The sequence below is a fragment of the Bolinopsis microptera genome, chromosome 5, assembly GCF_026151205.1.
Source record: "Bolinopsis microptera isolate Bmic1 chromosome 5, MBARI_Bmic_1.0, whole genome shotgun sequence".
Lineage (NCBI taxonomy): Eukaryota > Metazoa > Ctenophora > Tentaculata > Lobata > Bolinopsidae > Bolinopsis > Bolinopsis microptera.
This window is the reverse complement of record NC_087076.1, coordinates 8,572,011-8,593,615: the sequence shown is the minus strand read 5'-3', so window position 1 is coordinate 8,593,615 and position 21,605 is coordinate 8,572,011. Positions and strand designations below refer to the sequence as shown.

Below are 21,605 nucleotides of genomic sequence, written 5' to 3'. Positions count from 1 at the left end.
TGTCCATGATAGTCTTAAAGCGCATCCAAAGGCAAGTATCTCAGTACACTGGTCCTTGGCAGAATGCCTATAAACCTGGCCATAGTTGTGCAAATATCGTTTGGACCCAGCGAATACTAGTGTCAGTTGTCAAGGAAAAACGCTGGTCTCTTCATAAGATGGGCATTGACATGTCCTCTGCTTTTGATACCATAAAGAGGTCGGTATTACTTGACATTTTAGCTGATGCTGGTTGTAGTGAGGATGACATTCGACTGGTAAGGTATTTGCTCGCAAATACTAAACTGAAGATCAAAGTGAACTCAACAATATCGGGAGAGTTTATTGTCACGATTGGAGCTTTTCAAGGCGACAGTTTGTCTGGAAACTTGTTCACTCTATATCTGGCAGCAGCACTTTACCACCTGCGTGCTGTTATGTCCTATCTAAGACCTAACCCTCCCATAGCTGAGAATCTGTTACCCCTCGAGTGGGAGTACGCAGATGATGTTGATTTTACTGATGAGGATAAAAGCAATTTGGAGTCTTTGTTGCCAATATGTAAAGAGATATTGGAAGAGTGGAATCTTTTTGTCAATGAGTCAAAAACCGAGTTCACCCACTTCTATCTGGCCGGCAAGAACGAGGTTGATAACAAAGGAGAGACACTCAGAGGTAGAGAACCTTGGAGGTCATCTATCTCTTTAGGCTCTAAGTTGTGTAGCATCGAAGATGTCAAGAGACGATGTATACTTGCTAACATTGCTTTTCAGAACTACAAAAAAGTCTGGGAACAAGGTAGACGTATACCCTTGAAGACTCGACTCAAGATATATGAAGCACAAGTCGTTTCAATACTGATGTATAATTGCAACAGTTGGGCAACATCTAAACAACTCCAGTGCAGTTATACACGCTTAAGCCTCTGTTATCAGCAGCGCTTATCATCTCAACAACTATCTCATACTCGCAGCTACAGCTTGTTTTACGGATACTATACACTGTGTATAACTGATCAACGATATGCCGACAGTAGCAGAACGTTTCAAATTTGACTTAGTAGAGACCGATGGACAAAAGTTCCTACTTGATACCGTGAAACAGTGTAAAGTCGATTGTGTTCAAGAACTAAATCATGAGAGCGTGAACAAAATTGGTAACAAGGGGGATTTAGCGGCAAAGTTTTTGCAAGCCATGCAGCTCATTGAGAGACAGCATAACATGATCATAAATCAGAGGGTACACGTTAGTCAGTATCAGTCTGGTATGATACAGCTGCAGGACCAAGTTATAAAACTACAGGAGCAACTATTATCTGCAAAAGAAGGACTTTCTAAGGCGATAGAGTTTAACGAACATCTCAAGACTGAGTTTTTTGAGGGTGTTCAGAAAGAAGTCAGTTCAGTTAAACAAAGTTTTAGCGATGTGGTGAAATCCGGTAGTATCGAGAACTCAGCTGCGATTTCTACAGAATCCATTAAATCAGTTGCCAAGCAAATTGCTTTGGAGGAGGAGTTGGGTAGGAACATCATGGTCTTTGGGCTATGCGAGGAGGTCAATGAGGAGATCAATACAAAAGTCGCTGAAGTATTGGAATCATTGGGAGAGAAACCCCGAGTTGAGGCTTGTAGAATCGGCAAGAAATCACCGTCAGCTGCAAGACCGGTTAAAGTTTCCTTTTCCAGTTCTTCGATTGTGCAACAAATACTGAAGAAGTCGAGTAAACTGTGTGGAACAGAGAGATTTAAGAGGGTGTTCCTAGCTCCAGATCGTACAGCAGAAGAAAGAGCTCAGCGTAAAGAACTTGTCCTAGAGCTAAAAAGAAGAGCTGGTATTGAGAAGGACAAAAAACTCTTCATTCGTGAAGGGAAGATTTGTAGCCTTGAGAGGCAAAAATGAGTTTCTAAATATTTTTCGTGTTGTGAGCAAATCAAAAAGTTTAGCTCTATGAGTATTTGTCTTCTGTGTGCTTAGTTTTTGTCGAAGGATCTAACCATTTTATTTCACTTATACAAAACTGTATAGTTTTCAAGGGATTTATCTGGTTTTAGGCGAATCTTGTTCAGAGATCGCTGTTTCATTACTCTTAGTCAGCTGGTGCAGCCTTTATACATACTTTTATATGTATATTTACAATTTTAAATTGCTGTTCAATATCTATTTTTAGTAAACATTAACTGGGGTAGTAAAACCCAGTTCCCAATCAATCAATCCTTCAAAAACTTGATGTCTGCCACAGGAATCATCTCCGTATGATCATCGGCATGACCTACCCTAATGTCATACGAAATGTGACTCTATACAAACGCTGCGAAGTTGTTCCACTAAGTGAGCGTGTTGCTCGTGCACGGTGGAGAATGCTCGGTCACATCCTCCGCAGTGATAATAACTCACCTGCCCAGCTCGCCTTACATTTTGCTGTAGAGAGTCAGAGTTTGATGAGAGGTAGAGTCGGACGACACCAGTCAAACTTGTTAAAAACTATTTTGAACGATTTAAGTGACAGAAACTTTAGACTTGTAAATACAGACGATTTATACCATTTAAGACTTTTTGCAACAGATAGAAAAGCATGGAGAGAGTTAAGCATGATTTAGTGTATTCTGTGTTATTTTTCTCTTGGTGACTTATCAGGTCATCAAGATGTTCTTTATGTTCTATTTTTGATTTGAATAAAGTTATATAATATAATAATATGGTATTTGATATCAAGTTCTTGGACATTGATGTTGTAGAGCCCCGAAACAAATATCTGGCGTGAAGCTGGCACACCTCACCTATGAGAATTCCTACACGTGGTATTTAACCGTGTTTATCTGGAAATCTAACCTTTTCTATGATACCATATTCATTGGTGTGTCCTCTGAGAGGACTACAGAAAAATATAAATGCTTGTAATGTCGCCCCACTGCACGGAAATCTTTAGTAAAAGGCGAAAGATTTATTCGTGATGCAATGAGACCAAGCTACATACAAATCTACAAACCACGGCTATATATTGTGGATAAAATATATCCTTGTGTTTGAAATTTATCACACTTGACACAAATAATTTCAACTCGTAAATTCTTAAAATCATCGAATTGATGTGATACACCTGGATCCAAATCTTACTCATATCATAACGAAAGAAAATTGCTAACCGCTAGACAATAAGTAATTTTTAGATTTCAGCATTAATTTATAAATATTTATCATAATCATAATACAGATTTAAATCACGTGACATTATCAGACTGTTCATAGAATAAGCTACACAACCGGATGTGTTAAAAGTAACTTTTCCTTAGAAAACCTGATAAAGTTACTGATAAAGTTACTACTAACCAATAGGGTTACGCTGGAAGTCAAGTCTTGAGAATTGTGACTTAAGTTTAGCTCCAGTGTGTACAAGTTGGTAATGCTCCTCGACTGCTATGTTACCCCAGTGTGATACCTGAGGAACAGGGGCTTAATATCTCACTCTCATAACTTGACTATTAAATCCACGTTTTTGGTATTATATGTATGTATATATATTTTATATGTATGTATTTATTATATGCAAACGACGCCACCCACAATTTATATATATTGTTAGTCAGCCACTACTGTCAGTAAAACAACGCCTTGACTTCAAATGTCGGTAAAATATAAGAATATACCTTTACAGTCATCCTCAATAAATGTAATAGATTTGTAGTGTTGTAATTAGTTTATATATATGTATAATGTTTATGTATGTCAATTGCTAAATTGTGAAAATCAGGAAAAATTATCTGTTCAAATCAATGGCGAATATTAGCTACCAAGATAGTGCCCATATAAGACCATAACTCCAAACATCTGCTTATTGAAAATTAGTATTATGTAGTTTAAATCATCTCTCACCTCCACAATCCTCTTTAGAGTAGTGACAGTAAGGAAAGGGGAGTTGTTCTCGAAATGAATGGTAACTTTAGCACTAGTTTGAGCAGGTATGTTACTGTAAGGTCCGTATTTAACTGTCTGGCTCTCTTTGTTGCTGGGGCTGCGAGGGGTAAAGGACTCAATCTTACTGGAACCAAGGTTAAACTCTGAAAATTAAAACTATTAATTAAGTCATATTGAAACAACTTGTAATTATTGGGCAAGAGGATCAGAATACGTCCAGATTCTTCTCTTTAATATCAACAATATTCCTGAATCTGAAGACAATTTCCATTCAAACGTATGAGAAACTTACTAGAGAACTGCTCGACAGTGTTGTATACGCTGTAGTAATAAGCGTTGCTATGGAAACGAACTAGCTGGTTGTCAGGCTGGTTGATAGCACGAGGATAAGGCTCCAAGGAGTGGGTAAATGTTGTCATGACTACCAGACTTGTTTTACCTCCACTGCTTAGAGAGGAAGACAGAGTCGCCTCGTATACTCTGGGAAATATTATTTTGTTAAAACTTGCTCAATTTCTTAAAACGGATTGTATCCTTCATGATTTATTATTATTTATAATTTTGCAGTGCACATTGTTTTGACTCTATAAAGATGTAAAAACTATGATTGCGGTAAAGTGCCAGTCAAAGGTATTGGTATGCGGAGAATCTTCTAGCTGATATGCGCAATAGAACACTTAAATACTATACATATTATATTATACTATACATATTGTACAATATATATATATACATATAACATACCCATCAGAAGTTTTAGTGACGGGTAACTCGTTGCCGTGCTCGCTAACGGAGACGAAAGAGAGATGTTTGACAGCACTTGGGTCCACAACCACCTCGTACACCTCAACAACACTTGCTCCACTGTTCTCAACTTCTACCTCAGCTGTCACCTGTAAGTGTTGTGTTAATATATAGTGTTATATACCTTAAAGGGGGTGATGCAACGACCATTAATGACCATTAATGACCATTAATGACCATTAATGACCATTAATGACCATTAATGACCATTAATGACCATTAATGACAATGTCAGTTTTGCTAAAATTTCGAATACTGACATTAATGGTCATGTTTTTTTCCGCACTTCCTGGAACAAGAAGGACGGACACGAGGACCACTTAGAACCTACCTAAAGTTAACTAACAATAAGTAGACGGTACTTTACGTCTTGGAAGGGGATGAAAAGTTAATTTTACAACTTTCTCAAACACTGATATTACTACATATTACAACTAATATAACCCAATTATACCATAACAACAACGTTCTCCCAATCTAAACTTATTATTGAACCATCCTGGGTCTTCACCCAACACTGGGAAGACATATCGTGCTCAATACAGATCGCCACCGCAGGTCTTCTCTCTCCCGACCGAGCATTTCCCTTTCTTTGTGATGCTTTAGATGTCTTAACAGATATAGAAAGCACTTTGCCCTGCACAACCGTGCGCCTTCTTTTTTCATCCTTGCCTGTTATGAGTATACCAGTTATTGTTCCACCAACTTGCACCTCTTGAGCGTTGCATAGCTCTGGTTCTGCTAAACCTTTACAGACTGGGCGATACAACCCAATACTTGTATCCAAGGCAAGACCAAAAAATCTTTTCCTTCGGCTTTTCGCACCAAAGTTGGTCTTGCCTTGGTTACAATATTTGGTCACGACCTTAGTGGAGCTATCAACCAGCTCTTCGTCCTCATAATCAGAAAAATTGTCTTCACTCTCATGGTCTGATTCATCATCTGATTGTTGTTCACTACCATATGAGAGTGGAAATTGGAGACTCCGCCGTCTTTCAGAAATAACATTTCCATTATCACCTGAAAGATACGAACTTCCATGACTAGAAGAGGAAACAAAGAGTTCCTCTCCAATCTTGGATCCTCTTTTTAAGCTTTGGATTATAAGGTTACTCATCTTGACCGAACCTCCAAAATCAACAGCAATCTTTTTCTCTGGATGTTTGCTCCACTCAGAACGAAAGAGTGTCTTCCCCCGGGTATGAGCGGTTTTATGAACACTTGTACCACATTCAACATCAAGCGTATTCTCCACCTCTAATAGTCGGTTGTAACGACCCATGGCTTCAGGGACTCTTGTAGAGTCGATTTGTGTGCGTCTACCGGAGTGCCGTCCAACCCTGATTCGAGCGAAGAGTTGTTCATTTTGATCAGACGATAAAAACCACGGTACTACTGGTGCTTTGGGGTGATTACAAATCAAGTCGACAAAATACAAGACAAGTCCGTTAGCTGCGGATATTAAGTCTTTGAAGCTTTCTCTAGTTATGAAGTTCTCGCTGGTATTTAATTTCTTCGAGTGTTCTCCCCACAGAGTGAAGAACGTGAAAACAGTCCACGCATTTTCAGCTCTTTCTGAAACAGTCAGCGATTTGTCATAAAACGCTGCCAGGAGCAAAAACCCGGCCTTAAGATAGGCCGAGAGGCTCAGAAATCCTGCTTGTTTTAGAACATCCCATTTAGTCGTTAGCTCTGCAGCACACTGCGGGTTTTGTCTATCAGAGTGCTGCAGAGTTGTAAGGGATACAGAGTCTCTGAATTCTTCACTTTCCGTAGCGAGTTTAAGAATCATCCCCCAGTTTAGGGTGAATTTCGTGTCTTCGATCGAATCAGAATCGGCCATTATGATGAATCTAGTACTGAGGTAATGGAGACAGTTAACCAGTTTTTTCAACTCATGACAGATGTCCTGCATGGGAAAGTCTCCTGTTTTGTTGAAGTAAAATACTGGCGGGTACTCCAACTTCGACAGCTCGCTCTGACTGGCTGTTTTGATCCGTTCATCTGTATTGACCTAAGCCGCTGATCTCCGTACGAAACATGATTTCTCCCCTCAATTAGTCAAGGCTACTGCCAGATATTTCAAAATTTGAGATATCTTATGACCATTAATGACCATTAATGACCATTAATGACCATTAATGACCATTAATGACAATGTCAGTTTCGGAAAAATCTCAAATACTGACATTAATGGTCGTTGCATTACCCCCACCTTAAATACAAATTATAACAGATTAGGTCCTTATCTGTTATAAATTAATGATATATTTTTAAATCTATTTATAAAATGATCGCAGGTTTGGAGACAAAACAATTTAAGAAACAAACACAAGTTTTACAAAACGTTCTTTCTTTATCCCTCCTGGCCTACCACTGAGTCAGCTGTCAGTTACAGACTGTCAAGAACAATCTGCAGATCATTAACTGGACTTAATTGACATTTACTAACCTTGGCGATTTGGGTCGTCAGGTCCACAACTCGGTTAACATTTTTGTTCACCAACTGTGCAGTTGCCACAGCAACCAACACTGCCAACACCCACAGCCTCATCCTAATGAATACGTTTTTTAAAAGAAGGATACACACTAAATTTGGTTTACAAAATGTTTAGCCAAACATTTGATTGAATCCCATTGAATGTATGGTTAACTAAATATTTCGTTCTTAAAAGGTGCTCATCGTGTCCATATTCTTATGATAGCATTTAGTCAAGTGGATAATTATAATAAAGAATACGGCATTTTGTTTTCAAATGAAATATAATAATAAATCATTATAAAACTTAATACAACACAAATAAAAGTCAGTTTTGTACATAGTTTTCAACTGATATTGCTTTGTCAATCCGAAAATATCGTTTCTTAAATGGTATATAGCGGGAGAGGGACTGTAGTACTGTCAATCACACGAAACCAAAGAATGCATACAATTATAGTTTAGTATGATGTGCACAAGAGCAACAACATATTTCATAAAGACAACTGAATGTTTATTTTGATAACACTGATGAGGGAAAGAAATGATTGTTTCGATTGGAAACAAATTTGCAGCAACTCGTGAGAAACTGTACAGAAAACTGTACATGTACCTATATACCATTTGTACCCATAGTCTACGTTCAATCTGGCAACTGATCTTAACTTCCGACAATGATGTTGTTGATGGGGATATGGATCAATTTGACGAAGAATCCAATGAAGCCCATGATGCAGAATCCAATAGCAGTTGCAGCAGCTATCTTCTGAAACTCTTTACGATCAGGTTTGGTGCATCTTTTGACTAGTCGGCAGGAATCTTTGAAGAACTGCTGGGCGGGCTCGGACATTCCAAGAATCTGATCCATGTCGAACTTTGTTCACTAAAATATATTGTATGTTATCATATTGATGGTAATAAGCAAGTGAAAAGTTGGAGTCATGAATCCCAAAATTAAGCTTGCAGTTTTGTTTTAAATTAAGTGATTTGAAATTTAAAGGAAATAAATTTATAGGAAATAAGAATGAAATCGGAATGATGCTCCATGTCAGCATTTTGGATTAGTAGATTAAAAGTTAAAACCAATTCAGTTTTGGCAAATGTCCGACCAGTCGTTGGACCAGTGCCAGGCAACAGCTGATGATCTGAGTTAACCATTTCAAAACATTATGCAATGGAATGGATCACCTCGATTTAATATTTCTAAGAAAAAATAGTGTATAAAAAGCTATGTAGGAAAACTGATCTTTTATGTTGCTGGATGATGCAACTGATCAATCGTTTAATCTGCCCTAAACTACTCTGAGTCTTTTGATGTATTTAAAGCACTTGGATTAGTGGCAGCAGTTATAAACTGGCCTAGAAAATTACTTTTTTGTCAAAATAGATCTTTTTGTTAACAAAGGAAACATATCTACAGAACTAATATTTGGCTGAGGAAGAAACACACAGTTATCCATTTGTAGTCTCCAAGTTTTGCATTTTGCAATGGTAGCACAGGCTTAGGCATACAACTATACTCAATAAGTCAACATATTGTGTCATAATGTAATATATTGAATCACAATAAAACATAATAAAACACAAGTTTCTGTCCATTAAATAGAGCTTTTAACTGGTCTTCATCTGTAATAGCAAATGTTTCGAATTTAAAATGGTATATAGAAGGAAGGGATTATGAAAACTTTATTGTCAATCAAACATTACCCAAATATTGATGTACATTTATAAAATAGTTTGGTAAGTTGTAGATAAAATTCAATCTATTTATGTCAAAACAGGATCTTTCTTGTTTACGAAAATTTTATCGTTTACAACAGAATGGAATGATTGTTTCAATAAGAAATAATGCTAAAACAAATCGGGAGAACTGTACAGAAAAACTGTACAACGGACCTTTATACCATCTATACCCATAGTCTAATCTGGCAACTGATATTAACTTCCAACAATGATGTTGTTGATGGGGATATGGATCAATTTGACAAAGAATCCAATGAAGCCCATGATGCAGAATCCAATAGCAGTTGCAGCAGCTATCTTCTGAAACTCTTTACGATCAGGTTTGGTGCATCTTTTGACAAGTCGGCAGGAATCTTTGAAGAACTGCTGGGCGGGCTCGGACATTCCAAGGATCTGATCCATGTTTAACTTTGTTCCTTAAAGTTGATTTTATATTATAATGTTGACAATTATTCAACAAAAAAGAGACCAAATAAATTCAGTGCAGCGATAAAAGATTACTTGGCAATGAATCTCGTAAGAAAGAAGAAAAAGCAATAGAAAATCATACACACAATCAAATCATGTAGACAGTTGTTGATATTTCCTGATTCCTAATATATTCCTAATATTCTCTATAAAAGCTATTGAACTCAATATTTCCAATAATAGCCCATATTAAATACCTGAGCGTAAGGTGGGGGCATCAAATCGCCGTTTGAAAGTGGGACAATTTAAAAAATGTCACTAAAACTATGTACATATTTTTACTGAGACAACTGCGGTCAAGAATACAGAAGGGAAAATGCATCGTTTTCTGATTCTGAACAGAAGGGCAACTGTCTCAACCCCAAGACCATAACAGGTGACCAAGCTTGGCTTGACGTATCTGCTAGATGAGTTTGGACTCCATTTGATAAGACCTATCTTGACAATTAGGGTCACACCCCAATTGCTTATCATACAGGGGGGGTGTCATGCCCGTCTATGTCCGCCTATGTCCTGTCCTTTTTGGATTCTATGAGACAACGGACGTGTTTTTTGGGACATTGGCGGACACGGACGGACATTGGCGGACTCGGACGGACATTGGCGGACTCGGACGGACATTGGCGGACTCGGACGGACATTGGCGGACCGGGACGGACATTGGCGGACTTGGATGGACATTGGTGGACATTAGCGGACATTGGTGGACATTAGCGGTCAAACATTTCGAGGACTGACGAGTACTGAAGAGTACTGAAGAGTACTGAGGAGGATGACTGAGGAGGATGACTGAGGAGGATGACTGAGGAGGATGACTGAGGAGGATGACTGAGAGGGAGGAGAAGGATCAGGAAGACCCAGGAGGAGGAGGAGGAGGAGGACCCAGAAGGAGGACCTAGGAGGAGGAGGAGGAGAACTGAGGAGGATGACTGAGGAGGAGGAGGACTCAGGAGGAGGACTGAGGAGGACTGAGAAGGAGGAGGACTGAGGAGGATGGCTGAGGAGGATGGCTGAGAGGGAGGAGGAGGAGGAAGAGGAGGAAGAGGACTGAGGAGGAGAAGGAGAAGGACTGAGGAGAAGGAGGACCCAGGAGGAGGAGGACCCAGGAGGATCAGGAGGAGGACCCAGGAGGAGGACCCAGGAAAAGGCCCCAGGAGGAGGAGGACTGGGGAGGAGGAGAACTGTTGAGGACTGATGAGGAGGACTGAGGACGAGGAGAAGTAGGAGGAGGACTGAGGAGGGGAGGAGTCCAAGAGGACTGGGGAGGATCAGGAAGACCCAGGAGGACCCAGGAGGAAGAGGAGGAGGAGGACCCAGGAGGAGGAGGAGGACTCAGGAGCACTGACGATGACTGAGAAGGAGGAGGACTGAGGAGTACTGAGGAGGATGGCTGAGGAGGATGGCTGGGAGGATGGCTGAGGAGGATGACTGAGGAGGATGACTGAGAGGGAGGAGGAGGAGGACTCAGGAGGAGGACTCAGGAGAAAGAGGAGGAGGAGGACTTAGGAGAAATGAGAAGGAGGACTGAGGAGAACTGAGGAGGAGGAGGAGGAGGAGGACTGAATAGGAGGAGGAGAAGGAGGGGGACTGGGAGAGGACTGGGGAGGAGGAGGACTGATGAGAAGGATGAGGAGGAGGACCCAGGAGGAGGAGGACTGAGGACCGAGGAGGAAGAGGAGGAGGAGGACCCAGGAGGAGGAGGACTGAGGATGAGGACTGAGGAGGACTGAGGAGGATGGCTGAAGAAAACAACAATTTCAAGAAAACAACAGTTTTATTTAGTATCAGTTAAAGCAGACAAAAACATATTTTATATATATAACTAGTGCAAACTTTAGACCATATATCTTAGGGGACTTGGAGTAGCAAGAGAGTGACCAGAAAGTATATGTATACTTTTAGCAAAAATACGTCGAAATGAATCCAGGGTGATACAGGATCTGAGAGTGCAGACCATAAAGTTTACGCACCCACCCTTGCCTCCTGAATTCTTGGTTGGAAAGACAATTATGCAAAATTGGTCGTTTATACTCCAAGTCCCTTTGTTAATAGAGGTAGTATTATTTATGTCTGGAATTAGCTTCATTCAATAATAACAATATCAATATAATCAATATTAATATCAATATCAGACTAAACTATCAAATAAATAAATTATCAAATATCAATTATTAATTCACTCTGATTAAAAAGTTATAAATTAGGATATCTAATATTTAAGAATTACAACTACAAGTTGTTAAAAACGCCCAAAATAGATCTGAGATATTTTCAGTCTGTAGTACAATAATGATAGCAATAGTTTAAATTATGTGCTGCTGCAATTAGATTAAATTACTGTAACTTAAAATTGTTTGGAGTCCAAGTCTCTTTTAAGTCAGCAGCCTGTGATTGTATTAATAGTGCTTTCGTTCTCAATCTTATCAAGTTAATGGAAGTTTCTAGACAATTGCTTGAAGTTAAAATTTTTTTATGAACAGTGTTCCAAAGCTTGGCTGCATTAAACAAAAAGGTATTTGATTTATTTAGAAGAATAACTGTTAGACTCGTTGCACGGTTTGAAATATTGATAGCCTCATAAAGGGAGTATGGGCAGTGGTACTTGATAATCTTAGAGAATTCTAAAATACAGTGATATTTGTACAAGTTTTGAGCCGTAAGAATTTTTAACCTATTAAAAATGGGTTTCGTATGCTCCTTTTCAAAATGTTTATGGCCTAGTATTTGCATGCCATATGGTCTAGTTCTTGCACATGTTGATTGTTTATCTAGATATGAGTCGAGATCACCAAAAAGGATTCTTATACAGTGCTTCTGTGTGATAAAAAGACTATCATTTGACCGTTCTTTGAGGACAACTCCCCAAACACTTATACCATAACTTAGATGTGATTCAAATAGAGCATTATATATTTTTAAATATAGTTCAGCAGGTATCGAGTGCCGAATTCTACAGATTGCACCAGTCATGGACCTCAGTTTTTTACGGATGTAGTGCATGTGGGCAGACCAGTTTAGCTTACTATCTATAACAACACCTAAGAATTTGGTATCCTTGACTTTAGTGATAACCTTACCATTGATGAATATTGATCTAGATTCATCTAGCAGGGTAGCAAATGGTCTAGTCCGTGCACAAGTGTCATCATATTCAGAGGCGGGTTTAAAATGGATGTAGCAGCATTTTGACATGTTGATATGAAGTAGATTACATTTCATATAAATCGAGACATGTTTAAGCACTAAGTTGGCTTTTTTGTATGTTGCTTCTCTAGACGGTCCTGATATGAAGATATTAGTGTCATCAGCATAAAGTACAAATTTCACTTCACTGTCTGAAAAACAGTTTACTATATCGTTCATATACAGTAGGAAGAGTAATGGCCCTAGAATTGACCCTTGAGGAACCCCGAATTCCACATCCATTGTTTCTGATGGTACATCGTTATACATCACATACTGCTTTCTGTTAGTCAAGTAGCTTTTTAGTAAAGTTAGTGCTGTGCCCCTAATACCATAGGAATTTAGCTTGCTTAGAAGAATATTGTGATCAAGGGTGTCAAAGGCTTTGCTCAAGTCAATGAATATGCCTAGGACATGTTTATTGCTAGCCAGGGACTTTGTAACAGAGTCTATAGATTTGTGTAGAGCATGGGCGGTAGAATGGCCTTTTCTAAATCCAAACTGTGAGTCTGTTAGTACACCTTTAGATGTGAAGAAATTATAGAGCCGTTTGTAAATGACCTTCTCGAAAATTTTTCCAAATAAAGGTAATATTGATACAGGCCGATAATTTTCAATACATTCCTTATTGTCTTTCTTGTAAATAGGAATAACTTTACCAGTTTTAAAAATACTTGGGAATGTTCCACTTTGTATACATATGTTGTAAAGCCTAGCCAAGGTACCAGCGATGAGCTTTGCCGATTTTTTTACAACGATTATAGGTATGTCACTTGCCTTGCCATTTTGAAAATCTCTGATGACCTCGATAATCTCATCTTCATTAGTTTCTTCTAGGTATATGGAGTCAGACACCGAATTAGACATGAATTGAGCAAATGATTCTACTGGTTCCAGAGAAATACTATTGTTCGACAATACATTTCTATTGAGATTGCTTGCAAGAGATGTAAAGTATTCACAAAATTTGTTAGCAATTATTCGTCTGCAAGTAATTCTCTGGCCATCTATGACAAAATCGTCCTTACATCTAGACATATTCTTACCACGGAGTTCATTGATAACTTCCCAGGTCTTTTTTGAGTTCATGCTGTACTTCTCGAATTTTCTAGTATAGCACATAGCTTTTGCCATATTTATTGAGTTTTTGAGAAACTTGTCGAATTCCTTGTAGCAGATGTGCTTGTTTTGATCCCCGTCAGGTAGTTTTAATGTACAAGTCTTCTTCCATTCGAAATACAACCTAGCTTTCTTGTCTATGGAATTAATTAGCCCCTGGGTAATCCAAGGGTTAGTTATGCTGTTGCGTTTAGTGGTTCTAGGAGTAAGAAGTTTGCAAGACAAATCTATCTTTTCTTGAAATAACTGCATGAAAGAGTCAAATGTGTCACAGCTGTGCTGGAACCTATCTATATCGTTTTCTATTTCAAGACAGAGCTTCTCTAGGTTAGCATTACAATAGTCGTAGTGTATGGTAATTTTGTCTGGTGAATCAGGTTTAGGCACAGAGTTAGGGGGAAGCTCAACAAGAGTGAATACAGGGTGATGGTGGGAGATATTATCAGATATCACACCAGAAATAAGGGATTGGTCTACTACATTGGTGTGGATATTGTCAATACAAGTCCTGGAACAGCCAGGCATTTGGTGTGTTGGTACTGATATGGTTGGTGTGAAGCCGTTGTTGAATATTATTTCTTGGAATTTGTCCTCTGATGGAGATGGGTCTTTCAAAATGTTGACATTGAAATCACCAAGAATGTATACTTTTTTGCCATTTAATTTTGAGAGAATACGTTCATATGCTTCGTTGAACAGTTCAAGTGATGCGTTCGGGGGACGGTAGATAACCCCTACAACAGTTGGGTCTTGCAAGCTAGTGATAGATACAAATAGTGATTCTATGTGTTCATTACAGAGAGATAAGCCAGTAATCTTGTTAAAGTTAAGGGAATCGTGCAGGTAAAGACACACTCCTGACCCCTTACTCTTGAACTGGTTTTTCTTTTGACAAAAGTAACGTGATTGATAACAGGAGGAGTATCCGTTAAGCTGATACAGGGCTCCATTTTCGGGATTGGTGTTTGTTTCTGCAAGGCCAATAACAGAGAATTTGTGGTCGATACAAGACAGCTCAACTGCAAAGTTGTCAAAGTTGGATGCATTTCCATCAATGTTAAGAAATAATTTGGACAAATATTTAACTGAATTTTTAGGTAGGATGGTGGCATTCAACTCTTTTATGGAGAATGTTTTGCAATTTTCAAGAACCTTTGAGCTATTGTAGATAGATTCTATATAATTAACTGGCTCATCATCAATGAGGCCATTGTTTGCAAAGTGGGGAGCTTGGTAGAAAGGGTTGTACCGAACAATATCATTGGCATCAGTGCATATTTTGCAGTATGTTCCATCTCGAAATTTGACTATGTTATCATCAGTTTTGCATTTTTTGTGCATTATTTTGTCACACATCTGACAAATTATGAATGGATGTCCAGCACGCACAGGTCTATTGCAGCAGCAGCAAATTTCGCATATTAGTTTGACTATCATGACTGAAGTACAGATCTACGGGGACGTGGGGAAAATCTATTTTGGGCCTTGGCAACAGCACTGAACAACCTCCCATCAACGGGGCTACCTAGGATCTTATGGGCAATTGCCCGGGAGAGTTTAAAGATACCGTTTGATCCAAGGTGGATTGGGTCATCCGGCTTCTTGTATCTACAGAACTGCTTGTTCAGTAGACCCTCTTCATCGACAAAACTATCAAAATCTAAAGTTCCTATCCTAGTGTTAGTATTACAGTAACCAAATAATAAACTATTAAATTCCATGGCTCTGTCATTCAGCCAGGAGGACCTAGTTGGTAGGATGGGTGAGACTATAACTTTAGAATATGGACACAAATCACAAATATTCTTGAGCTTCTTCGTCAGCTCATCAGCCCAATGTTTAACATCACCCCCTCCCCTTTTAATATTATTTACACCACAGTGTACTACAACGTTCTTGTATCCTACACAAATAGCAGGGTCTAACTGATCTATTGTGAAACATTCAACTCTTTTTCCAGGCAGTTTGTGACCAAATGTCCCTTTCCCTGCACCAAACCGGAGGAACCGGGTGTTTGAGTCACCAATAATCAATGTTGCATTGGTGCTGTTGCTAACATAACGGAACGTTATACTGAATCTTATGTCCCTCTTCTCAGTGCTCTTATCTAGGAGGATGACTGAGAGGGAAGAGGAGGAGGAGGACTGAGGAGGACTGAGAAGGAGGAGGACTGAGGAGGAGGACTGAATAGGAGGAGGAGGAGGGGACTGGGGGAGGACTGAGGAGGAGGATGGATGACTGAGGAGAAGGATGAGGAGGAGGACTGAGGACTGAGGAGGAGGAGTAGGACTGAGGAGGGGAGGAGGAAGAGGACTGAGGAAGATCAGGAAGACCCAGGCCCAGGGGGAGGAGGAGGAAGAGTAGGAGGGGGAAGCATCTAAATGTTATTTCCATTTTTGTCCGTTTTTGTCCTTTTTTGTCCGCTCTTTTTTTTGTCCGTTTTGAAAATATAGGGTACCGAACGGACAAAAAACATGATCCCCCCTATAACAGCAAAAATTGAACATTTTATTTAGCAATTTAGGTGTCCATTAATGTCCGCCTATGTCCGCATATGTCCGTCTATGTCCGCCTATGTCCGCCTATGTCCGTCTATGTCCGCCTATGTCCTGTCCTTTTTGGATTCTATGAGACAAGCGGACATAGACGGACGTGACACCCCCCCCCCCCCCCCATACAGGACAAAGACTCTTGAAGAAGCTTACGAAATGAATGAGAACAAGAAGAAGGATAAGTACTTGGAGAGAGTGTTGAATGTGGAGAAGGCTACCTTCACCCCGGCTGTACTCCTCACATTTGGAGGAATGTCTAAAGAGTGTAAGCAGTTCGTCAACAGAGTAGCAGACCTCATAGCAAGAAAAAGGAAGGAGAGATACGTGATGTAGTGAGGCATGTGAGAACGAGGATAAGATTTGCAACGTTGAGAACAACTCTTGTTACTGTACAGAGGAAAGAAGGTGGAAACCAAACATGACACCCTCTATCAGAAGTCTCATGCAACCTCATCTCTGCCCATGCCCCTATAATGGAGTAGATCATTTGTTTTGAAACTTGTGTGTATACATTCGAATGTAAAAGTTTTAAAATATTGGTAGCAATCCCTTACTGATAAGAGCCTTTTCCTTATAGTAAAGTAAAATTTATGACATGACATCATCACACATGTCTACAAAATATCATCGCATTATGTGAAAAATATAAAATAAATATTTCCCCACCAACATGAATTATTAAATTAAAAAATGTATCTAAAAACATTATCCTATTTTAAAAACCTAATCAAACTTCCCAGTGGAATAAAAATTTATAAAACGTTTATTCGCCACATAGGGATGAAACCAAAGATAATCGTCATGTTTTTCTTTATTACTGACATAACTGGCTCCCTCAATTCTTACAAAAACTTTATTAGATACATTCCAAAAATATCAATCATTTGTAAAACTTTTAGAAATCATATCTTTCTTGAATCCTTATAACTTAATTTTAAAGCCTAAAACTGTCACAGAGTTCTTGACAGAGTTCTCCTTGTCGCATCAAACGGGATCAGTAGAAATTTACCCAAGAAAACATTTCAACTATGCGACTCATAGATAATATTCCAGTCCGGATTTTACATCGGTAGAAATGTAAAGTGCTCTGCCAATTGCAACACTTAATTTGATTGTGCTCTGCCGATTGCATCACTTGATTTAATTGAATGTATATATTGTTAGAATGACCTTACAATAAGACTAAAAAATAGGCGGACAGTGTGAAGTTGAAGAAGATTTGGAGATTCTGAACACTTGCACTCAAAACATTTATTCTACAAAGCCACTTAATTCGTACCTTTCCGTGTTTTGACCTTCAAAGTGATGGGCCTTGCTCTCCTTCGATCTGCAAGGAAGTCTCATATTCTTGATTGGTACTTTTTTAAATCAATAAATTTGTACAGCTGCAGTGGTCAAAGTTATTCATAAAGTATCAATTTATATGTCGTAGGTAAGATATATGACCCAAAGGTGTACTGAAGAGGACCTTTGCAATATTCATGATCTTTTAACTAAGTCTTTTGCAATGGTAATATGTATATTCGAACGTGTTTCGTATTGACTGCGGATTTAAGTCTAAATGATTGTTATCATTTGGCAAACTAACTCGGCAAATTAATTCAATTATGATCAGGATACGATCAATTAAAATACAAATTTCGAGTAAGAATTTAAACTTTAAAGGATTAAACATAAACAATAAAATACATAAGGCGCAAGTTATACTGCTGATACTTTCGTGCGAAAACCACATATGCGTGTATAGTCTCCAAATCTTCTCTCTGCTCTTTACTGTTCTTACTCGGACTTTGTTCTTTTGAATGGAACTGTTTGTATACTATTTGTATATAATATTGAGTACAAACAGTTCCCGAAACGAAAAAACAAACATTTGATTTTTATTTCGGCGACTGAATCGTCGATGGGCCGACAAATATTTGTTGTCGAGTAGTGTTGAATACTTATATCTACATGATTATTGATTTAATTTAGGAATTGTATATAAACGTATTTGACCAAGTTTAATTGTCAATGAGAATGCACCCGAGCACTTGGCGCGCGCGGCGGCTTAGATGTTAGCGGCTAGAGGTTCGGCAGCTGCCGATAAGATGCCGCGCGCGTTCAGCGTACATCTTTTCGTTTTTGATTTTACAAAGCAACGTTTACATTTAATGATTATTAATATAATGAAATTATCGGATATTTATAATTCAATATGTATTGATTCTTCTGTGGTAAATAAAACTTGTATTTTACTTTAAAAATGGAATTTTACTTATATATCCGTCAAAAGCACATAACATCAAATTTGATACATGATACGTATGAAATATGTCCATAACTTCCTTGATTATGCACTAAGTTGGCGGCGTTGCTCTAACCAGAGCCCTCTCGCTTGCAGTAGTGAAACAAGCGCGTCACGCAGTACGCGTAGGCACATGGCTATGTGAATTGGCGTTACTGGGCCGCGCTCAGCCTGTCATTCCGCCTAATCTCCATTGTTGTTTACCAACATTAAAGCCTGGGTCCTCAGGTAAAATTGGCGGCGCGTTCTAGCGACCAAAATTTATCGGGGAATCGTTTAATATCACTTTCGAGGCACTTCGACAAAAGCTACTCATAACTCACGCTATTGGAGGACTTCGCCGCTTCGACGCGCCGCGCGAACTAGCATTCTTGCTTCGCAGAGCAACGATCTCGATGGGTTGACATCGTCAACCAACTCAAGCTATTGAGCTTTTTATGGAGAAATACGTCAGTAGCGTTTTTGAGCTTATTATTATCTTTCAAAAGTATTCCAAGTGTATCGTATAAGTGCATATATTAACTTTTGTAGGTTTACAACCTACCAGGACGCGCGCCGAGTCATGGACTCATCGACGGTCCAAAATATGGAACAGATATTATACCCGTTAAATTAATTTAAGATATATCGCAAAATAATTCATCTCGCTTCATGAAGTTTGAAATAATAGTGAAACAAATTTTTTTTAGTGAAACAAATTTAAAATTTAATTCTTTATTTTACAATCATAATATAATAATATTTGTAAGCCTTTAACGGGTGATACTCGTAAAATATCTGTTCCATATATTGGACCGTCGACGAGTCCAACTCGGCTTAACGGGTGATACTCGTAAAATATCTGTTCCATATATTGGAGTCCAACTCGGCGCGCGTCCTGGTAGGTTGTAAACCTACAACTACACGCACCGCAATATTCTTATGCGGCGCGGCTCAAGTTGCGCACGCACGTATTATTTTATACTAATATAAGTTACAGTAATGCTTGGAGGACTTCCACTTCGCCGCTTCGATGCAACGCGCAAACTAGCATTATTGCTTCGCATCGACAAGATCGTTGCTTTGCTTAGCAGAGCCACGATCTGGAAGGGTTGACATCGTCAATCAACAGTAATGCGCGCAATATGGAGAGTGTGCTTTCGGCGGAGACCGGGAGACATAACCTGCGCCAATAAATAAACCATATACTTTAAATTAAAACTTGATTTCTTTGTGCTTACATAAAACTAAAAATGAATTTATTACAAAATCTATTTGCCTCACGCTATGGGCGCTGTTGGAGGATTTCGCCGCTTCGACGCGCCGCGCAAACTAGCATTCTTGCTTCGCGTCGTCGATCGTTGCTCTGTTTCGCAGATTAACGATCTCGATGGATTGACATAGTCAATCAAGAAACCGCTTACATTTTTTGGACATGCCTCCAGTTGTGAGAAATACGGCTGGGGTGAAAGTGGCATTCTCTACGTTCAACACTTTCTCCAAGTACTCAGCCTTCTTCTCCTTTTGTTTCTTCAAGTCGTTTCTGAAATTTTTTTTAGTGAAACAAATTTAAAATTTAATTCTTTATTTTACAATCATAATATAATAATATTTGTAAGCCTTTAACGGGTGATACTCGTAAAATATCTGTTCCATATATTGGACCGTCGACGAGTCCAACTCGGCTTAACGGGTGATACTCGTAAAATATCTGTTCCATATATTGGAGTCCAACTCGGCGCGCGTCCTGGTAGGTTGTAAACCTACAACTACACGCACCGCAATATTCTTATGCGGCGCGGCTCAAGTTGCGCACGCACGTATTATTTTATACTAATATAAGTTACAGTAATGCTTGGAGGACTTCCACTTCGCCGCTTCGATGCAACGCGCAAACTAGCATTATTGCTTCGCATCGACAAGATCGTTGCTTTGCTTAGCAGAGCCACGATCTGGAATGGTTGACATCGTCAATCAACAGTAATGCGCGCAATATGGAGAGTGTGCTTTCGGCGGAGACCGGGAGACATAACCTGCGCCAATAAATAAACCATATACTTTAAATTAAAACTTGATTTCTTTGTGCTTACATAAAACTAAAAATGAATTTATTACAAAATCTATTTGCCTCACGCTATGGGCGCTGTTGGAGGATTTCGCCGCTTCGACGCGCCGCGCAAACTAGCATTCTTGCTTCGCGTCGTCGATCGTTGCTCTGTTTCGCAGATTAACGATCTCGATAGATTGACATAGTCAATCAAGAAACCGCTTACATTTTTTGGACATGCCTCCAGTTGTGAGAAATACGGCTGGGGTGAAAGTGGCATTCTCTACGTTCAACACTTTCTCCAAGTACTCAGCCTTCTTCTCCTTTTGTTTCTTCAAGTCGTTTCTGAATCTCACACCCTTCACTGATTATAGCATTCAAGTCCCCAACTTTCCACAACTTGAGCCTTTTATCAAGATAGATGTTTTACTGGGCCGCGCTCAGCCTGTCATTCCGCCTAATCTCTATTCGGCGTATATGTTTATGAACATAATAGCCTGAGGTCCCCAGGTAAGATAGATGTTGTGATCCTTTGCACGAGAGTTTTTAGAAGGTTTTTGCAGCATTATAGGAATGAAGATAAATAGTAGTCTCAACGCTATACTATCCCATTCTGTCTTGCCATTAAACAGGTTGAGTAATCTGCTTACTTCAAAAATGAAGGCGTTGCCCACTTTGCCCCGCGGCACTAGGAACATGTTCTTGGTCCATTTCATAATTTCACTGTAGGCTAAATCAGCAGCATTGGAGATCTCACTTAATTTTTGTATATTGAATTTTAATGTGAAGCGTTTACTCTTCCCCCTCGGCAATTAATTAGAAAGTTAGATTAATGACAATAATTGCCAAATGACGTAGTAGATATAGATGTTCAATGTTGTAGAGTGATTTCAAGAGTAGTGGTCCACAGGGGCCCGAAAAAGCCGTACAGGCACTTGGGTCCTTATCCTTGTCACTAGTCCCAATTGGATTCACTTTACACAAAACATGAACGTTTACAATTTAGACGTACACATTGGCACGATACTTATTAGAAAGCAAACAGTATAAAAT

At 39.1% G+C, this 21,605-nt stretch overlaps 2 protein-coding genes and 1 non-coding gene across 6 annotated transcripts in view; all 3 read right to left on the bottom strand.

Annotated features, from left to right (window-relative positions):
* Window positions 1–21,605, bottom strand: part of LOC134814988 (5'-AMP-activated protein kinase subunit gamma-1-like) — a 52,123-nt gene that overhangs the window by 29,370 nt on the left and 1,148 nt on the right. The gene's annotated exons all lie outside the window — the stretch shown is intronic.
* Window positions 2,837–2,947, bottom strand: LOC134816200 (U5 spliceosomal RNA). Its single transcript, XR_010160385.1, has one exon. It is a non-coding gene; the product is annotated as a U5 spliceosomal RNA (small nuclear RNA).
* On the bottom strand, window positions 7,836–9,319 carry LOC134815414 (protein transport protein Sec61 subunit gamma-like). Its single transcript, XM_063823949.1, has 2 exons — window positions 9,125–9,319; window positions 7,836–8,033 (listed from the first exon to the last, which is right to left on the bottom strand). Exons 1-2 carry the CDS (start codon window positions 9,317–9,319, stop codon window positions 7,836–7,838), a joined length of 393 nt encoding a protein of 130 aa, XP_063680019.1.